The sequence below is a fragment of the Herpailurus yagouaroundi genome, unplaced genomic scaffold (assembly GCF_014898765.1).
Source record: "Herpailurus yagouaroundi ecotype Mexico unplaced genomic scaffold, PumYag 185, whole genome shotgun sequence".
NCBI lineage: Eukaryota > Metazoa > Chordata > Mammalia > Carnivora > Felidae > Herpailurus > Herpailurus yagouaroundi.
The window spans coordinates 25,961,771-25,983,786 of NW_024412416.1; the positions used below are offsets into that span (position 1 = coordinate 25,961,771).

Consider the following 22,016-nt stretch of genomic DNA (forward strand, 5'->3'; position numbering starts at 1 on the left):
GTAGCCCAGAAAAGAAAGGCCCTTTTTGTTCTGGCATTGGGGTCCCCCACATTTAGGTCATCTCTCTGTTTGCTCACCCTAAAATAAAACATTTCTGCTAACATTCCAGAAACATACTCAGACCTATAATTTAGTCTTTATGTTTATGGGAAAAACATTTTTGTAAAAGAACACATGAGATTTTTGTTACAAAGAAATCCTGAGAAAACCGTTCTCACAAAATACCTCACAAAAGGCCATCAGTCTTAGAAACCACCTGGCATAAAAAAAAGAAAGAAAGAAAAAGAAAGAAAGAAAGAAAGAAAGAAAGAAAGAAAGAAAGAAAGACAACAATAAAGAAAACTTAAAAATTAGTTCTAAATAAAAAGATCTTTGGGGATCCAAGAAAACTTTTACTATTCTCAGACAGAATTAAGAAATAAACCGAGACCAAAATTAATATACAAAAATCAATTGCATTTCCACTTACTGGCAACAATCAGACATTGAAATAAAAAAATACCATTTATACTATCATCTAAAAACAAAATAATAGAGATAAACCTAACAAAAGATTTACAAAGTCCCTCAATTTAAAAACAAAACAAAACAAAACAAAACAAAACACTATTCCTGAAAGAAATTAAAGAAGAATTAAAGCAGTGATTCTCAACCAATTTTATACTCCCAGGGACATTTGGCAATGTGTAGACATGTTTGGTTGTCAAACTGAGGAAGCAGACTGTACTACTGCAGTCTAGTCAGTAGAGGCCAGGGGTGCTGCTAAACATTCTACAATGCTCAGAACAGCTCTCCACAACAAAGAATTATGTAATTCAAAATGTCAATGTGTAAGGTTAAGAAACCTACACTATTAGGATGCCAGTTCTCCACACACTGGTGTATAGAGTCAATGTAGTTTCAATCAAATTCTCAGAATTTGTGTATACACACACACACACACACACACACACAATTTGATACTAAAATTTCTATGGAAAGGTCTCAATATAGTCAAAATGAATATGGAAAATAATTTGGTTAACTAACACTATTTGATTTTGAGACGTATAAAACTACAACAGTCAAGACAGTGTGGTATTGACCTCAAAATAGCCAAGTAGATAAATGGAACAGAAAAGAGAGTCCAGATATGGAGCCATATACATATGAACAATGGATTTTCAACAAGGATGTAAAATCATTCAATGAGAAGGATGGTCTTTTTAACAAATGGTGCTAGAACGATTGGATATAGGTGGATGGAGAAAATGAACTTCCATTTATATTTCACAACATCTGCAAAAGTTAACTCCAAGGGTGTCATAGTATAAATGCAATACCTAAAAATAGAAAACTTACAAAAGAAAAGATAAAGAAAAAATCATTGTGACCTATTATTAGGCAAAGATCTCGTAGAAATAATACAAAATACATAACCCATAAAAGAAAAAACTATATTGGACCTCATCAAAATTTGAAATTCATACCTGTTAAGAGAATGAAAAGGTAAACCATGGACAGGAAGTAAAAAATTATAAAGCATATTCTGATAAAAAATTTGTATCTGAAGCATATAACTATGTAAAGAATTCTGAAAACACAATAAAAAACAAGGCAATTAAAAATGGACAGTATTTGAACACTTTTTAATGAGAAGAAACAGATGGCAACAAAACACATGGAAAAATGCTCAACATCATTAACCAATAATGAAATGCAAATTAAAACCAAAAGGAGATATCACTGCATAAGTATTATAATGGCTAAAATCAGAAAAACTGACCATACCAAGTATTGGAGAATACATGGAGAACTAGTACTCTCAACTGGCAACATGTACAACTGGTAAAATGTAAACCATAAAATCACTTTAGAAAAATATTTTGGCAGTTTCATTAAAAACTAAACATACACTGGGGCACCTAGGTTGTCAGTTGTTTGAGATTCTGACTCTTGATTTCAGCTCTGGTCATGATCTCATGGTTTGTGAGTTTGAGCCCTTCATTGGGCTGACAGTGTAGAGCCTGTTTGAGATTTTCTCTTTTTCTCTCTCTCTCTGGCCCTCCCCTACTCACACCTTCTCTCTCAAAATAAATAGATAAGCATAAAAAATTAAGCATATGCCCACCATCCAGCTATTTCATTCTTAGATATTTACTCACGAAAAATGAAAGCATATACCTTTGCAAAAACTTGCATATTGATGTTTATAGCAGCTTTATGTACAAAAGCCAAAAAGTAGATACAATCCAAATGTCTGTCAAGAGGTGAATGGATAGACAAATTGTGAATACCCATAATAATGGGATATCATTCAGCAATAAAAGTTGTGAAGTATTAATACATGGAACAACATGAATGAACCTCAAAATAATTGTGCTGAGTAAAAGAAGTTAGAGGAGGAGTTAATATGGCAGAGCAGCATGGAGACTGTCAGCTTGTCTCATCCCTGAAATGCAACTAAATCAGCACCAAACCATTTTTCACACCTAGGAAATTGATAATCTGCATAAATTGAACCACAGAGCTTGTCAGGTACAGGGTGCAGACAGGTGAATTGGGGGAGAGAATAGCCATGGAGTGTAGGGAACTTTTTTTCCAGAGAGAGGACAGAGAAAGGAGGAGAGTGTGATGCATCAGGAGAGTGCAGGAAAAACACTCTCCCAAAGCTAGTTGGAGAGAAAGAGAGAGAGTGAAAACAGTCACAGGGGACTGAACAAGAAATATGTTCCACTGACAAGAAGAAAGGAGAGGGTTTCAACACCACCAGGATTCTATAAACAAGCAGAGTGTGAAGTTCCAGAGCTCAGTGCCTGGTAGTACTCTGGTGAGGAAGTAGGGTGAATTCCCAGGAGCAGACAGCAAGGTGTGGCGGGTCCACGTGCCACATGGGGGAAGAAGTTCCCCTGTTTGGAAAGCATTTGGTAGAGGCCATACAGCATACAGCATACAGGCAAAGGTGCCAGTGGACCCTGGAGAGCAGCCACATATTCTGGTATTAGGACAAAGATGCCAGAGTGCAGTGAAACTTGGCACTGGCTGTATGTGATGATTTGCCATAATCTCTGAACCTCTGCTACTATGTAATTACATGAATGTTTTCTGGGGCAAGCTGGCACCCAGCCATTGCTCAGAGAGACCTTACCCCAGAGAGTCTGTGTTGGCTCAAGCCACAGAGATCTCTGAAGTGTGGGGTTTTGAAACAACCCCACCCAAGATAAAAATTTGAAGAGAGGTGCTGCCTGGCAGGCAGATGGCTTGGACATGGACAGGGTAGAGGCTGGGAGTGGATGGAGGCCTGAGACGAAGGAGGGTTGGTTGATCACTGGTTGGTGAGATCAGAAAGTTTCTGTGCCAGAGACGAGGGAGCTGGGTGAAACAATTACCACCTCTTCTGTGCATGCACATACTTGCACAAGCAAATGTAGGCCACACTGATTCAGTCCAGTAAGCTAAGCAGTGCCATCTAGTGGAAAATGGAGCTGTTACATCAAGCCCCACCCAACTGCTCTCTCCAAGTACATCCCCTAGAAGACTAACACAAGTCCTTCCACCTGATTAGTGTACAGACTATATAGTGCTTCATAGTTCTGGATGTAATTTCATTCAGGTTTCATTCTGTTTACTGGTTCACTTATTAGTTCATTTTTTTTGCTTCTGTTTTTGTTTAAATTGTTTTTTCCCCTTTCTTTTCTTTTCCTTGTATACAGAAAGAGAAAGTTTTAATTTACTTTTCTTAATTTTGAAAAATGTTTTTATTTTTAATTTTTATATTTTTGTTCTATATCATTTGCTTTTTTTCATTTAATTCTCTCTCTCTTTCTCTCTCTCTCTCTCTATATATATATATTAAGTTTTAAGTTTTTTCTTACTTTTTTTTTTCTTTTATTGCTTTTCTGTCCCATTTCTTCTCTATTTTATCAAGCTTCTTCCAACAAGCACACCAAAACACACCTAGGATCTAGTTTCCTTTATTTGATTTTTTTTTCAATTTTTCAATTTTATTAATTTTTTTTCTTCCTCTAAATTGAAAAAAAACAAAGGAATTTACCCCAAAAGAAAGAACAGGAAAATTACAGCCAGAGACTTAATCAATGCAGGTATAAGAAAGATTCTGAACTAGAATTTAGAACCATGGTAATAAAAATATGAGCTGGGGTCGAAAGAAGTATAAAATGCTTTTCTACAGAGATAAAAGAAGTAAAATCTATCAAGAACAAAATTAAAAATGCTACAACCAAGATGCAATCTCAAGTGGATGCCACGAAGGCAAAGATGAATGAAGCGCAGCAGTGAATCAGCAATATATGGAGAATAATGAGGCAGAAAAAAAGAGGGAAACAAAGAAAAAGAGCATGATACAAGACTTAAAAAACTCAGTGATTTGTTAAAAAGAAATAACATCCTAATTGTAGGAGTCCCAGAAGGTGAAGGGAGAGAAAAGGGGCAGAAACTTTATGTGAGCAAATTATAGTGGAAAACTTTCCTAATCTGAGGAAGGACACAAATATCAAAATCCAAGAATCACAGAGAACTCCCATTAGATTCAACAAAAACCCACAATAACGAAGGCATATCATAGTAAAATTTACAAAATACACAGACAAGGAAAGAATTATGAAAGCAGCAAGGGAAAAAAGTCCTTAACCTATAAGGGAAGACAGACCAGATTCGCAGCAGACCTATCCACAGAAACGTAGCAGTCCAGAAAGGAGTGGCAGGATATATTCAACATGCTGAATGGGAAAAATATGCAGCCAAGAATTATGTATCCAGCAAGGCTGTCATTCAAAACAGAAGGAGAGATAAAGAATTTCCCAGACAAACAAAAACTAAATGAGTTCATGACCACTAAAGCAGCCTTGCAGGAAATTTTAAGGGGGACTCTTTCAGTGGAGAAAAGATGAAACAAAACAAAAAAAAGACCAAAAGCAATGAAGACGAGAAAGGACCAGACACCATCATGAGAAACACCAACTCTACAGACACTACAACTGCACTAAATTCGTATCTTTCAGTACTCACTCTAAATGTCAATGGACTAAATGTTCCAATCAAAAGACAGGGCATCAGAAAGGATAACAAAACAAGACACATCTATATGCTTCTTACAAGAGACCCATTTTAACCTAAAAACATCTGCAGATTGAAAGCAAGGGGATGGAGAACCATCTATCATGCTAATGGTGGTCAAAAGAAAACTGGAGTATCCAAACTTATTTCAGACAAACTAGATTTTAAAATACAGTAAAAAGAGATGAAGGAAGACATTGTATCATAAATAAGGGGTCTATCCACCAAGAGGATCTAACAATTGTAAATATTAGTCTCCCAACTTTGAGACACCCAAATATATAAATCAATTAATCACAAAAATAAAAAAAATCCATTGATAATAATACCATAATTGTAGTGGATTTGAACCCCACACTTACAGCAATATACAGATCATACAAGCAGAAAATCAACAAGGAAACAATGGCATTGAATGACACACTGGACCGGATGGATTTAACAGATATATTTAGAACATTTCATCCTAAAGCAGCAGAATACACATTCTTCTTGAGTGCACATGGAACATTCTCCAGAATAGATCACATACTGGGACACAAATCAGCCCTCAACAAGTACAAAAAGATCGAGATCATACCTTGAATATTTTCAGGCCACTACACAATGAAACTTGAAGTCAACCACAAGAAAAAAATTGGAAAGACCATGATTACTTGGAAATTAAAGAATATCCTCCTAAATAATGAATTGGTTAACCAAGAAGTTAAAGAGGAAATTAAAAAGTACATGGAAGCCAATGAAAATGAAAACGAAAACATGATAGCCTAAAACTTCTGGGATGCAGCAAAGATGGTCATAAGATGGAAGTATGTAGCAATCCAAGCTTTCCTAAAGAAGGAAGAAAAGTCTAACATACACAACTTTACACCTAAAAGAGCTTGAAAAAGAACAGCAAATAAATTCCAAAACTAGCAAAGAAGGGAAATAATAAAGACTAGAGCAGAAATCAATGATATTGAAATGAAACAAACAAACAGTAGAACAGATCAATGAAATCAGGACCTGGTTCTCTGTTCTCTGAAAAAATTAACATAATTGTTAAACCCCTAGTTAGACTGATCAAAAAGAAAAAGGAAGGGACCCAAATAAATAAAATCACAAATGAAACATGGGAGATCAAAACCAACACTGCAGAAATACAAACAATGATAACAGAATATTATGAACAATTATATGTCAACATATTGGGCAATCTGGAAGAAATGGACAAATTTCTAGAGACATATAAACTACCAAAACTGGAACAGGAAGAAGCAGAAAACTTGAACAGATCCATAACTGGTAAAGAAATTGAATCAGTTATCAAAAATCTCCCAAAACACAAGAGTCCATGGCTGAATGACTTTCCTGCGGAATTCTACCAAATATTTAAAGAAGGATTAATACCTATTCTTTTGAAGCTGTTCCAAAAAACAAAATTGGAAGGAAACTCATTCTATGAGGGCAGCTTTACCTTGATTACAAAATCAGACAAACACACCACTTAAAAGGAGAACTACAGACCAATTTCCCTGATGATCATGGACGCAAAGATTCTCAATAAGATCCTAGCAAATGATACATTAAAAGATCAAGTGGGGTTTACTCCTGGAGTGCAGAGAGGGTTCAATATCTGCAAATCAATCAATGTGAATACATCACCTTAATAAAAGAAAAGAACCACATGATTCTCTCAAAAGATGCAGAGAAAGCATTTGAAAAAATACAGCATCCTTTCTTGATAAAAACCCTCAAGAAAGTGTGGATAGAAAGATCATACCTCAAGATCATAAAAGTCATATATGAAAGACTCAATGCTAATATCATCCTCAATGGGGAAAAATTGAGAGCTTTCCCCCTAAGCTCAGGAACACGACAGGGGTGTATACTTTCACCACTGGCATTCAACACTGTGTTGGAAGTCCAAGCCTTAGCTATTAGACAATACAAAGAAATAAAGACATACAAATCATCAAGGAGGAAGTCAAACTTTCACTTTTCACAGATGACATGATTCTCTATGTGGAAAACCCAAAAGACTCCACCAAAAAACTGCTAGAACTGATTCATGGATTCAGCAAGTCGCACGATATAAAAATCAATGTACATAAATCAGTTTAATTTCTATACACAAATAATAAAGCAACAGAAAGAGAAATCAAGGAATTGATCCCATTTATAATTGCACCAAAACCCATAAAATACCTAGGAATAAACCTAACAAAAGAGGTGAAAAATCTGTACACTGAAAGCTATAAAAAGCTTGTGAAAGAAATTTGAAGAAGACACACAAGAAAATGGAAAAACATTCCATGCTCATGGATTGGAAGAAAAAATATTGTTAAAATGTCAATACTACCCAAAGCAATCTACATATTCAATGCAATCCCTATCAAAATAACACCAGCTTTCTTCTCAGAGCTAAAACAAACAATCCTAAAATTAGTATGGAACCATAAAAGACCCTGAAGAGCCAAAACAATCCTGAAAAGAAAACCAAACCTGGAAGCATCATCATTCCAGACTTCGAACTGTATTACAAAACTATAATCATCAAGACAGTATGGTACTGGCACAAAAACAGATACTCAGATCATTAGAACAGAATAGATATCCCAGAAATTGACTCACAAACGTATGGCCAACTAATCTTTGACAAAGCTGGAAAGAATATCCAATGCAACAAAACAGTCTCTTCAGCAAATGGTGTGGGAAACCTGGACAGCAACATCCAAAAGAATGAACCTGGACCACTTTCTTACATCATACATAAAAATAAACTGAAAATGGATGAAAGACATAAACCTAAGAAAGAAGCCATCAAAATCCTAGAGGGAAAAAAAAAGGCAACAAGCTCTTTCACCTTGGCCGTAGAAATTTCTTACTTGACATGTCTCCACAACCAAGGGAAACAAATGCAAAAGTGAACTATTGGGATCTTATCAAGATAAAAAGCTTCTGCATAGCAAAGGGGACAATCAACAAAACTAAAAGGCAACTAATGGAATTGGAAAAGGTATTTGCAAATGAGATATCAGATAAAGGATTTGTATCCAAAATCTATAAAGAACTTATCAAACTCAACACCCAAAAAACAAATAATCCAGTGAAAAAAATAGGTAAAAGATGTGAATAGACATTTTTCCAAAGAAGACATCCAGATGGCCAACAGACAGATGAAATACAAATCACTCATCATCAGAGAAATACAAATCAAAACCACAATGAGATATCATCTCACCCCTGCCAGAATGGCTAAAATTAACAATTCAGGCAACAACAGATGTTGGTGAGGATGCAGAGAAAGAGGAATCCTTTTGCACTGCTGGTGGGAATGCAATCTAGTGCAGCCATTCTGGAAAATAGTGTGGAGTTTCCTCAAAAAACTAAAAATAGAAATACTTTAAAATCCAGCAAATGCATTACTAAGAATTTATCCAAAGGATACAAAAATGTTGATTCAAAGCTGCACATTCACCCCAATGTTTATAGCAGCACTATCAACAATAGCCAAATATGGAAAGAGCCCAGATTTCCATAAACTGATGAATGAATAAAGAAAATGTGGTGTATATATATATATATATATATATATATACACACACACACACACACACACACACACAATGGAATATTACTCGGCAATCAAAATCTTGCTATCTGCAACAATGTGGATGGAACTAGAGTGTATTATGGTAAGTGAAATAAGTCAGTCAGAGAAAGATCTATATCATATGATTTCATTCATATATGGAATTTAAGACACAAAACAGATGAACATAAGGGAGGGGAAGCAAAAGTAATATAAAAACAGAAAGGGAGACAGAGAGTATTAAATACAGAGAACAAAGAGGGTTGCTGGTGGGGTTTTGGGTTGGGGGATGGGCTAACTGGGTTAGGGGCATTAAGGAGGACACTTGTTGGGATGAGCACTGGGTGCTATATGTAAGTGGTGAATCATTAAATTCTATTTCTGAAATTATTATTACACTATGTCTTAACTAGCTTCAATTTAAATTAGAAAAAGAAATTAGAGAAAAAAAGTGAATACTATTTCATTTGTATAAATTTTTAAAAAATTCAAACAAATCTCTAGTGCATGAGTTGTTGAAAACACATTACTTGTTGCTTGACACAGGAATGAATGTGTCCAGTGGAGTGGAGATATTACAAAGTGGCACAAATAAATTTTTGATTATGAAATGTTGATTGTGATGATGGTTTCACATATGTAAAAACGAATCAAATTATATATTTTAAATATGTGCAGTTTTTTATATCATTTATTCTTTAAAAAAAGCTACTTAGAAAATGAAATAGAATTGTTAAAGTCAATCTCTCAGAACATATAGCTAAAACAAAAGACTACAATTGGAAAAATTGTATGTTAAGGACAGAACTATTAAGTACAAAATTTGAGAGCATATGAAAAAAGGCAGAGGATGTTTTATTAACAAGTAATGTAAGAAAGTTGTTTAGAACTAAGATATATAGATCTTTAGATCCAGAGTTTCACTCAGGATCCAAAATATACTAAGCCAGAAAGATTCACACTAAATACATCTTCATGAAATGTTAGAAAGATGTCAAAATCTTCCTTAATCCTTGGTGGGTTGAAAAGTTATAGGTGAATCTCTATAAGTAAGTAAGTATCAGCTGACATCAAACTTGTTATTAGTATCACCGGATGCTAAAATATAATTATACAATGATTTCAAAGTTTGTGGGAGATTGCTTTGAATCTGCATCAATATCAAGCTAACTACGAAGTAAACAACGACAACAACAACAACAGCAACAACAAAAAAACTAAGGAAAGAATTCAGATATGCAAAGCCTAGAAACCATCTATCCCATACTCATTTTTTTGGACATTTACTGAGGATGATCTTTGTTAAAATGAGGATTTCCAGAGTCTGATGGAAAAAAAATCATAGGATGAGAGTTTTGCAGCAGGTCCAAAATGCAAGTAGTCATAACTTGTATGGGTAGTCAGTTATCACCAAGAAAAATATTTTCGTGAAGAAAAATAGAAAGGATAACAAACAATAAATTTAATGACTAAGGTGGTAAATAATATTAGCTACATGGTTAAGAAAGCATACTATTATTTCCTTATTAAGAAAAAAGAATGCAAATTAGAAACTCCAGAATGGGTGTTTGTGGGTGATTGGGGGGGATTAAACCAGGAAAGTCTTGATGAAATACACATGGTGTGTGGTTTGGATCAAATTAAGTAGTGCAGGAAAAAGTAATTCATTTTATCTGGATCTTACAGTGATTCTTCCTCAAATAGCCCAAGGTTGAGATATTTCACAGAGAATTTGGAGCAAACTGCTTAGCTCTGCTTTGAATAATGTTTATATACTTGATAAAATTTTTCATTATTTTTTCAAATTTTACAATTAATTTATAAGTAAAATCCTAAAGGTTGAAGTATAGCTACAGTGCTAATTGTGAAAGTTTTCAGTCTCCCCAGTAGCAGGTGCTGGAATATCACTTTTCTTACACATCAGTTGAACTCACTTTGCAGTAGGAAAAACTATTAACTACAGTATTTGGTTTTTTCCTTCTAAGATTCATCTTTATACCCTCAAATGAAATACTACACATTGAACTGTACCCATGTAATATAGATCAATAATGTGGGCTGTTTCATTAGTTTTCATTTAGAATCAATCTATAAACATAATATTAAATAGTAAGATATAATTTTATGACTGTAGGTAGAATGCAAATGTGTTACACCTTGGTAATGTAAACGTACAGTTACAGTTAACAGAGGATGGGAGGTGAAACAGAGGAAAGAGAAACACATAAAATTATAGGGTTATTGACATATTTATCTAAAAAATGGAGAGTCGAGAGACAACTGCCTAAAAACCTGGAGAAGTGGAGACTTCAGTTGTAAAGGTATTTTCTTACAATTATCCAGCTACCAAAGCTACTAACTAGTTTCCTATTTGGTTTCAAGATGCACACACATGCATTCACATCCACTCCACACCATTTCTGTGAACTGCACTTCGCTTACTATTATCCTCTACATTGCTTGCCTATGGATTTTATTTTATTATTTTATTTATTTTTTTTTAATTTTTTTTTCAACGTTTATCTATTTTTGGGACAGAGAGAGACAGAGCATGAACGGGGGAGGGGCAGAGAGAGAGGGAGACACAGAATCGGAAACAGGCTCCAGGCTCCGAGCCATCAGCCCAGAGCCTGACGCGGGGCTCGAACTCACGGACCGCGAGATCGTGACCTGGCTGAAGTCGGACGCTTAACCGACTGCGCCACCCAGGCGCCCCTGCCTATGGATTTTAAATGGAACCTATTGATAGAAAATAAAACCATAGATTCCTCTAATGCCAGGAGTGCCCCAATCAATAACCATTGCTGGTTTAGTCTTATAAGGGGCTCAATGCCCTGCCTTCCAACGAGTCAATCTCCCCTGAATAATTTTTCCCACTAAAAGGAGAATAGCAATCCCTGTCCTTTAGAGGCTGATAAAAAGGAGGTAGGCAAGAATTATAAAATGATGCCAAATGTGTGTAGGGGCTGTGAAAGCCCTGGGACATAGAAGTGAGTAGATTCTAGGTAGAGGCTCTCTGGGCATAATTGCACTCCACATTCGGTGATGCTTTTTGGTTATTTGGAAGTAGGATGCTTTTGAAAGAAGATTTAAGACACCCAAAAAACAAATAATCCAGTGAAGAAATGGGCAGAAAACATGAATAGACACTTCTCTAAAGAAGACATCCAGATGGCCAACAGGCACATGAAAAGATGTTCAATGTCGCTCCTCATCAGGGAAATACAAATCAAAACCACACTCAGATATCACCTCACACCAGTCAGAGTGGCTAAAATGAACAAAACAGGAGACTATAGATGCGGGAGAGGATGTGGAGAAATGGGAACCCTCTTGCACTGTTGGTGAGAAAGCAAACTGGTGCAGCCACTCTGGAAAACAGTGTGAAGGTTCCTCAGAAAATTAAAAAATAGACCTACCCTATGACCCAGGATATAGGAGGGCTGAGGCATAGGGGCACTTCACCCCAATGTTTATAGCAGCACTCTCAACAATAGCCAAATTATGGAAAGAGCCTAAATGTCCATCAACTGATGAATATATAAAGAAATTGTTGTTTATATACACAATGGAATACTACATGGCAATGAGAAAGAATGAAATATGGCCTTTTGTAGCAACATGGATGGAACTGGAGAGTGTTATGCTAAGTGAAATAAGTCATACAGAGAAGGACAGATTCCGTATGTTTTCACTCCTATGTGGATCCTGAGAAACTTAACAGAAGACCATGGGGGAGGGGAAGAAAAAAAATGGTTAGAGAGGGAGGGAGCCAAAACATAAGAGACTCCTAAAAACTGAGAACAAACTGAGGGTTTATGGGGGGTGGGAAGGAAGGGTGGGTGGGTGATGGGTATTGAGGGCACCTTTTGGGATGAGCACTGGGTGTTGTATGGAAATCAATTTGACAATAAATTTCATAATAAAAAAATAAACTGAAAAATTGAAAATACTTTTTTTTGCAGTTATTGGTAATTTAAACTTTCTCATCTGAATGAATAATGTTATAGCCTAATGGAGTAGAGGAGAAATGTCCTCATAGTGATGTTCCAGTCTTAGATGAAGAATTAGTGTGAAATATGTCCAAGACAGGGTCCCAAAGTAAAGCAGGGATGTAAAAACATATGGTGAAAAAAATGAAAGAATGGAAACAGGCCTTGTAAAGAATTACTGAAGAATTTGTATTATTTTGCTGAGAATAGATACATTTGAGGATAAACCTCCATTAAATACTAGCTGACTGAGAACATTTTGAAAGACTGACAACCACAGTGGGGAACTTTCTTTTTAAGGTGTTTGCATGTGAGCCAGCAGCCTTTCTAGGAACATACAGATAAATTTCTTGATACAAGTTCTATCTGGTTTGAGGTGTCTGAGGATGTGAACTCATTCATTCATCCATTCATTCATTCATGACATTGCTTGTTACTTTCTCACTGGAGAGAAGACAAGGGAAATTACGTTTCAGTGCTAAAAAAGTAAAGAGTAAGGACCAATACCACCTGTGCCCAGAGGTTATTGGTAAGTTTCTTCCCTTGCCTTTAATAGAAAAATATTTCTTTCTCTCTAACCATTTATTTGAAGACAAGCACAAGCTGGATCTCTGTATTTAGTTGTCTTTTGAAGTTTAGAATAAATCATCTTTTTTTTTTTTTCAACGTTTACTTATTTTTGGGACAGAGAGAGACAGAGCGTGAACGGGGGAGGGGCAGAGAGAGAGGGAGACACAGAATCGGAAACAGGCTCCAGGCTCCGAGCCATCAGCCCAGAGCCCGACGGGGCTCGAACTCACGGACCGCAAGATCGTGACCTGGCTGAAGTCGGACGCTTAACCGACTGCGCCAACCAGGCGCCCCAGAATAAATCATCTTTAATACAAAAAAAGTCATGATTCAGTTGTCCTCAAATGCAGTCAGCTTTGAGCTTATTTCTTTGTACTTTCCACGTAATCTAAATGGACATGTACATCTAAAAATAGCTGGAATTAAAATAACCACACCGTATCACCAAAAGATAGCCAAGGAAGAAAAAAAAAAAGTCAGTCTTCTTATTTAAGTCAGTTAGTTCTTTTTTAATAAATTTGAATTCATTCATCAACAAGTTTCATATTGTATCTATCACTCAATTTTGCTGTTTTTTTCATGTCAAATAATACCAAAAAATTACATCAATGTGCTTAAGCAAAATTGGATTTTAGTTTATCTTTACAATGAAATGAAATCCACATGGGAATTAATCATGACAGCAATCGCCTATTCCTACTAGAATAATCCTGTACTTACCTTGAATACACTCACTGACTTGGAAAGTAGAAATATAAGACAAGAATGATAAAACATGTTTATGGGGCTCACCCTAGGGAGAGGCATGTTATTGTAGCCACTCTCTGGGAAGTCACTGTTTACCCAGGTGTTGGGAATTGAGTATTTTGGAAAACATGGCACCTTTCAATGCAGTAGAAGAGGTAATTGATCCAAGGCACACTAGCTAGTGTCCTGGGAAAATTTAGTCCACCTGGACAGCTCTTTGCCCCATGATTCAATGTTACTCTGACTGATGGCTCACATAAGATGAGAGCCGAAGTCATTTCCACGAGTAACAAAATATTTCACTAATTGATCAATTTTGCTTACATAAAAATGGTCAGAAATATGAACTAGTTTTCAGGTGGAGCATTAAGTAAGGATTATGAGATGGTTTATAATTTCAAGCCAGGAGATTCAAAATTGGACATACTCTCTTTTTTCAAACACACCACTGTGGGACTAACACCAATGGGGTTATCTACTAGATGCTGAAAATGAACACCTACAGCTGCCAATGTGCCTGTCCCCTTAAAACCAGTCCCAAAAGTGTGTGGAATCACCTCTGGGATTCCTCCTGGGTGAAAATGTTAATTCCAAAGCTGCACAGGGGAAAAGTGCCTTGGACGTAACTGACCAAATATGTCAAAAGTTCTGGATGCTGGCATTAAAAACACATGATATTGCAGATGCACATGTAATCTTCAAACCTAACAGGAATATTACCATGACATACTTCCTAGTTCATTTATGATTCAGGGGGGAAATGCATGTCTCATGATATAGACAGTGAAACCCCTCTACATTCCTGGGGTAGGTGAACAAGAATAACGCTTGTTTTCAAGATTTACTCAAGTCTTATCAGTCTTTCACTGTAGGGATTTATGTAGTAGGGCTCTTGAGTTGTCTCAAGTATATCTAAATATGGGTAATAACCAACTTTCAGAGAAAGATTCTTCAGTACATTTTGAGCCCCTGTGAAGCATTTTGGAAAGACAGGACTACATAGAAAATTAACTTTTTATTATGTTCAGTTGTTGAGAAAGAAATACCATTATATTCCAAATTCAACTTTTCTCTCCTTACTCAAGATGTCTGGATGTGGGTGACAGCCACCTCACATTAATGTCGGAGGTCCAGGTTCAGAATTCATCAATACAGCTTGCACACTGGCTCCAGTAACTACTGTGGAATAATGAGAGGTCATTGAAACAGAACAGAGAACCAAACTCAACTCTCTTCTGTCAGCACAGAGTTCTGCTTCTCAATATTTCTCACAACTTTTAAAAATGGAGAAGCTATAAAATAATTTTATTAGAAGAAAAGTAATTTTCTTCTGAAATGGAGTAAAGCAAACACATACCCAAGGATCTTAAAAAGTTTTTTTTTTTTACAGAATATATGTATGTATTTGTGTGTGTGTGTGTGTGTGTGTGTATGTGTGTATGTATGTGTGTAGTTACAAACACTATTTATAGTATAGCTATTATGTTAACTTCATCGCAGTGTCTACAAAGTTGTGGATCCCAGTCTTGGTGCCAAATGCATATAAAAAGCTCAAAAGCTATTATGACTATACCATGCAAATTTATAACCAGAAAACCTTGGTAAGTAGACTGCAGCTCTTCTGAGCCCCATAGGGTCTCTTCCTTTGATAATTGGGTACCTCAACTATGCATCAAAAATGTTTTGAATCATTTTTCTCACAGAAAGAATTAATGTCACAGTTCTGAATAGTATAAATTGTACAAGTAAATCGAGCATTGATTGCTTTTGTCCATATTCATTTGCATTTTGGGGTCCCTCTTCTGCATGTGGAGCTTACTCCTTGAATCACTGGATACAGAAAAAGATACCTGAAGTATTGAAAGGGATAAGGTCTTCACAAATGTCTTTTTTCTTTAACATGTTAACAATGATAAGGCCACTTACAAGGTTTTTCCCAATCTATTTAACTTTTAGGATCCCTCATTGTTACCCATGAAAAAAAAAATTGTTAGAGAAAAGCCCAAGACCAGAAATCACTGGCTAATCTCCAGAAACAAAATAAAACCAGAGAGCAGTAGGTGGAAGATGTTGTAGAAAGGTCGGAATGAAGGAGGGGTTAAGGTAAAAAACTAGTCATTGCTTCTAGCATGAGATTTTGTGGGCTGTGTTTTACCTGACAGTGGGTCTTGAACTGTGACAGACTTCCACAAATTAAAGATTGTTATTTTTATACCAAAGAAAAATCAAGTAATGGTAAGCTTATGGTGATAGCTCACACCACATGCATCCTCAGGGAAGGTGGTGCCTCTATCTACGTGGAGCAAACTGGTGCCAGCTAGTAGCATATTGGACAAGATTTTGGTCATTGGCTTAGGATAGAACAGAGAAGGTGAGGCATATGTGGCATGTTGGGATAAAGTATTAATTTAGCAGTTCTTTCCTGAATATTTTGCTTTTTTTCTCCAAATGCTTAACCTCACTGTGACATCTGTTTGCACAACTGTAGTCATTTCCATTTATGGAGGCCTGTGATAGAAATATTGTTTACAAAAAATATATCATCTCTTTTTTTTTCTTTAGAAAGATCTCATCTAAATAGTAAGTTAAGGTTGCGTCTATGAAACCGGTGCACCTTGTCTTGTTTCTACGAGCTTTAAAAAGTCCAAATACTGATGAGGCTGTGGATCAGAAGGAACCAAAAATGACTGTTTGTTGTTGGGTTTCTCTCCTTTGCCTCAAGAGAACGGTCATGGATTACTGGGTGACGCGTGGTGTGTACTGGTCATGTTCCTGCAGCATCCTAGTTAGACTAGGAGTAGTTGGATGTGTTTATGAAATATGTCAGATACAGAAATGAAGGCATGGAGATGTTTCTTGGTTTCTGAAATTGAACAGTAAATGTGTTTTAAGCTTCAATCTTAATTCTAGGTAACAGAAAGTAGTTACATCATGTAAAGGAAAATTATGACATCGCATGCTGCCATGATAGCAAGCATTAAGAAACAAAATATTGGTAAATATACATATATATGCATATTATGCAAATATACTTCATATTAACATACAATGTTATAAGAGTGATTGATAACGTAAAGACAAGGGGGAAAATCATCCTAGATGGTTTTACCTTAGAGTAACAAATAACCTGAGACGTCTATGCTTTCTGTTAGATCAGGCCTAGAAATCCATATAAGATGTGGAGCACATTTTCAGTGATTGAAATGTCAACTAAACATTGCCAAAACATGCCATTGTATTCCCATATGACAGGTAAGCTGAATCCACTCCAAGTGAACAACAACAAAAAAATACACTGTACATTAAGAGTACTTACAATGAGATGCCATCCATTCCTGATGGGTTTTCTAAAGATGGATGTTTCAGACATCAACGTGGGATCTATCTATATTTAAGACAACAGGTGAGCACACACCAGTGGCTCACCTCATCCACTAAACCGTTACAGAAAAAGTGTGCCTGATGAAAGCAAACCCCATCACCAAAAAAGCTGAAAAGCCTTCGCTTAGTAAACAGAAACAATATGAAGTATGTGACTCATTTTAAACTAGCAATACCACTGAATGAATTTTTGAAGATTAACTAAGATTTTCTTTCTGATTTTCAAACTAAAACATCTAACTTATGATAATAAAACACATATTTTTGGATGATGTGTTTCACACCCTCATTCTCAAGGCATAATATTTAGACGATGCTTGTCCCTTTCAATTAAAAAAGAAAAAACTATGACTTTCTTTAATATGCATCCTGTGTTAAATTGTCCATAGCTGCAAAATGTATATATGTATGTGTATTTGTTTTACATACACATGGGTACTTACACCTGTGTGTATAAACATATACACATACATCCTCATATACACGTGTATTTTATATATATGCTGAGAAAGTTCACATATATATACAATTGCGTATGTATATATGTGTGTCTGCTTGTGTGTGTCTGTGTGTGTGTACAGGTATAAAAACTTGACAGGCAGAGTAATATTTCACTCAGTGTTAAATGAAGTCTTTGAAAAATCAGGTACAGTCACTCAGTTAACATAGTACAGCCAGTAAACTAAGTTGAAAAGAGAAAAAGTGAATGGAAACACGATCCTGGACCATCTGTCTATGGCATTCACATCGGTTAGATCAGGAATTTTAATTTTGAGCTGTGAAGACCTCCTCCGTAGATGGGTCTTCTTGTGCGGGATGCTTCTGTCCCCCATGTGTCGCCCATGCCCTTCCCTAGGCATGCTCTGTTTCCTGTACTGGATTCCTGAGTTGTCAAAGGGTCTTGCTGAATTTCTGGTATCACCGACACTGCCTGTGACCTCATTCATTTCATTGTGAACCACCAGTGATGTTAATAGAATATTTCCATGAGCATCCACCTAATTGAAGAAAGTGCACATCATTAGCTAGCATACCAGTGAATCTAATTTTCATATACAAACACAGTGCAGACTTATGCCATGCAATCACATCACGTACATTATGAGAAATTGCACATTTGTCAAACCCAACACTGTTTTTGTGGAAAGTGCCATTTTGGAGGTTTAACTAGAGTTTAGAGATTTTATTTTCTCAAATTTAAAAATCCTCACTCTATGTGAGAAGGTTAAGGTAAAGGGGGATTTTTTTTAATTGAAATTTCACATTATGGATACAAGTCCTTAGGGAAGACAAAATTAGAGTAAAATTCCCTTTCAATATGTTATTTCAGTTATTTTAACTGTTTTTCACAGCTGGACACTGGATGTAAACTATACTCTCCCATTCTTTTTTAGAAATTACCTTGTCCCCTTTTATGATGGTACAAAACTATTCACATTACTGTGGAGAAACAATCAAATAGTCCTGTGATGAATGGACACTCCTGATGATTTTGATGGGTGTAGATACAGACTGCTACCTAGTATGATCTCTTTGCCCAATCCTGATCCTGACAGGAGGTTTCTTTTTTTTAAGGGCTGTATTTAAGACAGATGAAAGTCCCTCCCACATTGGAGACAAACTTTAAAATAACATTTTATTCTGTACTAAATACAGCTTCAGACCTTTCTTGATGATGTCAATGGTCTGTTTGTTTCTATGAAATTTTCATGGAACATGCCTAAGGCTAGGGGTTGCCAGTGGAGTCCTTTCTTTCTGAGTGTGACAATAATCCTTCTCTGAGTAGTGCCAAACCCTCTCAGGACCACATGGCCCATTCCACAGTCCCCTGGGTGTCACTGATCTCCAGCATGCTTGAGGTTTCACCAGCTATCTTCATTTCTTTGCCTGGAAGTCCATCTTCCTTGTCCTAGCTTTGTCTGTGGAAAGCCTACCATTTCTTCTAGAGCTAGATTATGCATCTATAGCTTCTTCTATGAGGCTTTCACAAAATTAGTCATTTTGTGGAGGAATAATTCATTGACATATTAATTTGCATGTTCCTCTCTTCTGAATACTCCTTAATCTCATTAAAGACATTATGCTAGATGTGAAGGAGGTGAGGTGGGGAGAGAAGACTCCCAATAAGAAGAGGCACTCAGTGTTAAATGAAGTCTGTGCTAGTGCAGACCTTTTAGCAGTACTGAGATCACAGGTGGGATGACCCCCGGACACCAAGGTAACCCAGACACAGGAAGGGCTGCAAACATCCAGGGGCCACTCAGGCTCTGGCACAAAGGTGCCAAAATAGACTCTGTGATACCTATCCCATGGTTTGGGAGTACCATTCAATTATGGCTAGGGAAGAAGAAGTGTGGTCATCAGGATATCACCCCTTACTCCCCAGACCTGTGAATATATTACTTTACATGTAAAAGGGGCATTGCAAACATTATTTACAGTTATGAAATTTACAATACGAAGATTAGCCTGGATTATTTGGGGGGGGAGGGGCAATCTAATCACATGAGCCCTTAGAGTAGAGGATTTTGGGGGCACCTGGGTGGCTCAGTCAGTTAAATATCAACTTCAGCTCAGGTCATGATCTCACAGTTCATGAATTCAAGCCCCATGTCGGGCTCTGTGCTGACAGCTCAGAGCCTGGAGCCTGCTTCTGATTCTGTGTCTCCCTCTCTTTCTGCCCTTCCCCTGCTCATGCTCTGTCTCTCTCTGTCTCTCAAAAATAAACAAACACTAAAAAAAAAAAAAGTAAAGGATTTTCTCCATCTGGAAACAGAAGGGAAAGAAGATGTAGCAGAAGGTGAGAGCAGAGGGATTTGCAGTGGGAGAAGAATGGGATTTGCTATTGATAGAGGGCACTGCAGTGAAAGCATAGGAAGAAATGGGGCAGCCTCTAGGAGCAAAGACTGGCCCCAGCTGACAGCCTCATTCCTACAACCACAAGAAATTATGATCAACAATGTGCATGAGTCTGGGGAGAGATCTATCCCCAGAATCTCAAGAAGAGAATATAGCCCCACAGACATCTTGATTTCAGCCTCCTGAGACTCTCAGTAGGGAACCCAGCTAAGCCCCACTGAATCTGTACTTCTATCCAACAGAACTGGGTGCTGTTTTAAGTGGCTATTTTTGTGGTAATTTGTTGGGGTAGCAATCAAAACTACTACAGGAAGGAAGAGGGAAGATTTCAGAAGAGAAATGCATTTGAGTTGGGCCTCCAAGAATGAGTAGATATTTTCCAGGCAAAAATCAGGAAAAAAAATCACAAAGGCTTGAAGCATGACTGAAATGTTTTGAGAAAGGCAAACTAGCTAAGTGGGATTGGAGTCTTGGTGAGAATTGGTCCTGGCACATGCTAAGATCATGGTTGACAGGACAATGGTCATTCTCATTGCTGTCATTACCATCTTCCTAATATAATAAGGAAATATACCTGTTGATGAACAGGAATACACACTAGAGTCAAGCCATTAAGGGTTTCTGCAAGTCACATTAAGGAATTTCAACTTTACCTTCCAGGTAATAAAAAGTAACAGTGATTTCTAGGTGGAAAGATGACATATTTCTGAACTGCAACCCAAGCTTCAAGGTAAAAAGTAAAATACACATTTGAGAGGAGAGGGTAAGGAGATGGATCACTGTTGGAGTGCACCACACTCCTTTCTGTTTCCTTTAGAGCAGTCTCAAGGAGAAATGCCAAGAAGCTGTGAGTAATACTCTCCTCATGCCACTGAAACAAACCCCAGCACTCCCAACATATGCTGTGTCCACACAGCAGTGGTGCTCTGCCATCGTAACTCATTTCTTTAACTCTTCAGTTAAGAAAGTGAAAAAGGCGTGGAGAGAGAGTTGCCTGCCATCCTGTTCCCACCTGGCCTCTTGGCCCCTCTTGAGCTCCGTGCAGAAATGCTCATACTGCCCATGTGGGGTATAGGGGGCAGCAGCAATGAGCACAAATTAGCCCAGGCTGCACTGTTTTCCTCAGTGATGCCTCTGAACTGAAGGGGGAGCAGTATCACAGTAGGGAGGGACCATGAAGATCCATGGTCTCCTTAGAATGGAAGACAGCTAGCCTGGAGGTGCTTGGAGATGCAAATGGACCACAGAAATACCAGAGCTACTGGGGAGAAGACCCTTCTAGACCCATTCTTGGGGGGAGGGACAGCACTGACAGAACATTAGAGTTCTGTGTTTTGTTTTTTTTTTTAATCTAGTAGAGGGAAAAATTTGAATAAGGTTTGTATCTTGAAAGTACCAGGAATGTTAGACCTTTGTAGGAGTTTGGGATATGTGTTCTGTATCTGTTCTTGTTATCTTGCCCTGGAATGGTTAGCAGTAAAATCCTTACAAAAACAAAAACAAAAATCTGTTTGGCTATCTTCAGGATCAGTGAAGCCTCTAGTGGTTTGGAAGACAGTCTCTTATTGTAGGAAGAGAATGTGGTAGGCAAAGCCTAAGAGACACATTAAGATGTGGCTGAAATAGGAGGGACAACAAAGGAAAGCCCAGTGGGTAGCAGCATGTCTTCTCTGCAAGTAGTCACACTCTCTCGAAGAAAGGGGTGATTTGAACCTGCTTAGAAAGCTATGGATAGCTGGATCCAAAGTCAGCAGAGAGGAAAGTGCATAGAGTTAGCTGAGCTGGGCTTTATACGAAGGTTTCAAAGAAGGGTTCTAGAAGAGGGAACCCTTTTAGTA

General features: G+C 37.1%; 1 protein-coding gene across 2 annotated transcripts in view; it reads right to left on the reverse strand.

Moving 5' to 3' along the window:
- Window positions 1–13,685: 13,685 nt before the first annotated feature.
- The window catches only part of GABRB3 (gamma-aminobutyric acid type A receptor subunit beta3), a 251,422-nt gene continuing 243,091 nt past the window's right edge, over window positions 13,686–22,016 (reverse strand). For both annotated transcript variants that reach the window (XM_040493883.1, XM_040493884.1), the window contains exon 9: window positions 13,686–18,317. In XM_040493883.1, coding sequence (XP_040349817.1) covers window positions 17,976–18,317 — 342 coding nt within the window. In that variant the 3' untranslated portion in view covers window positions 13,686–17,975. The remainder of the gene's footprint in view (window positions 18,318–22,016) is intronic.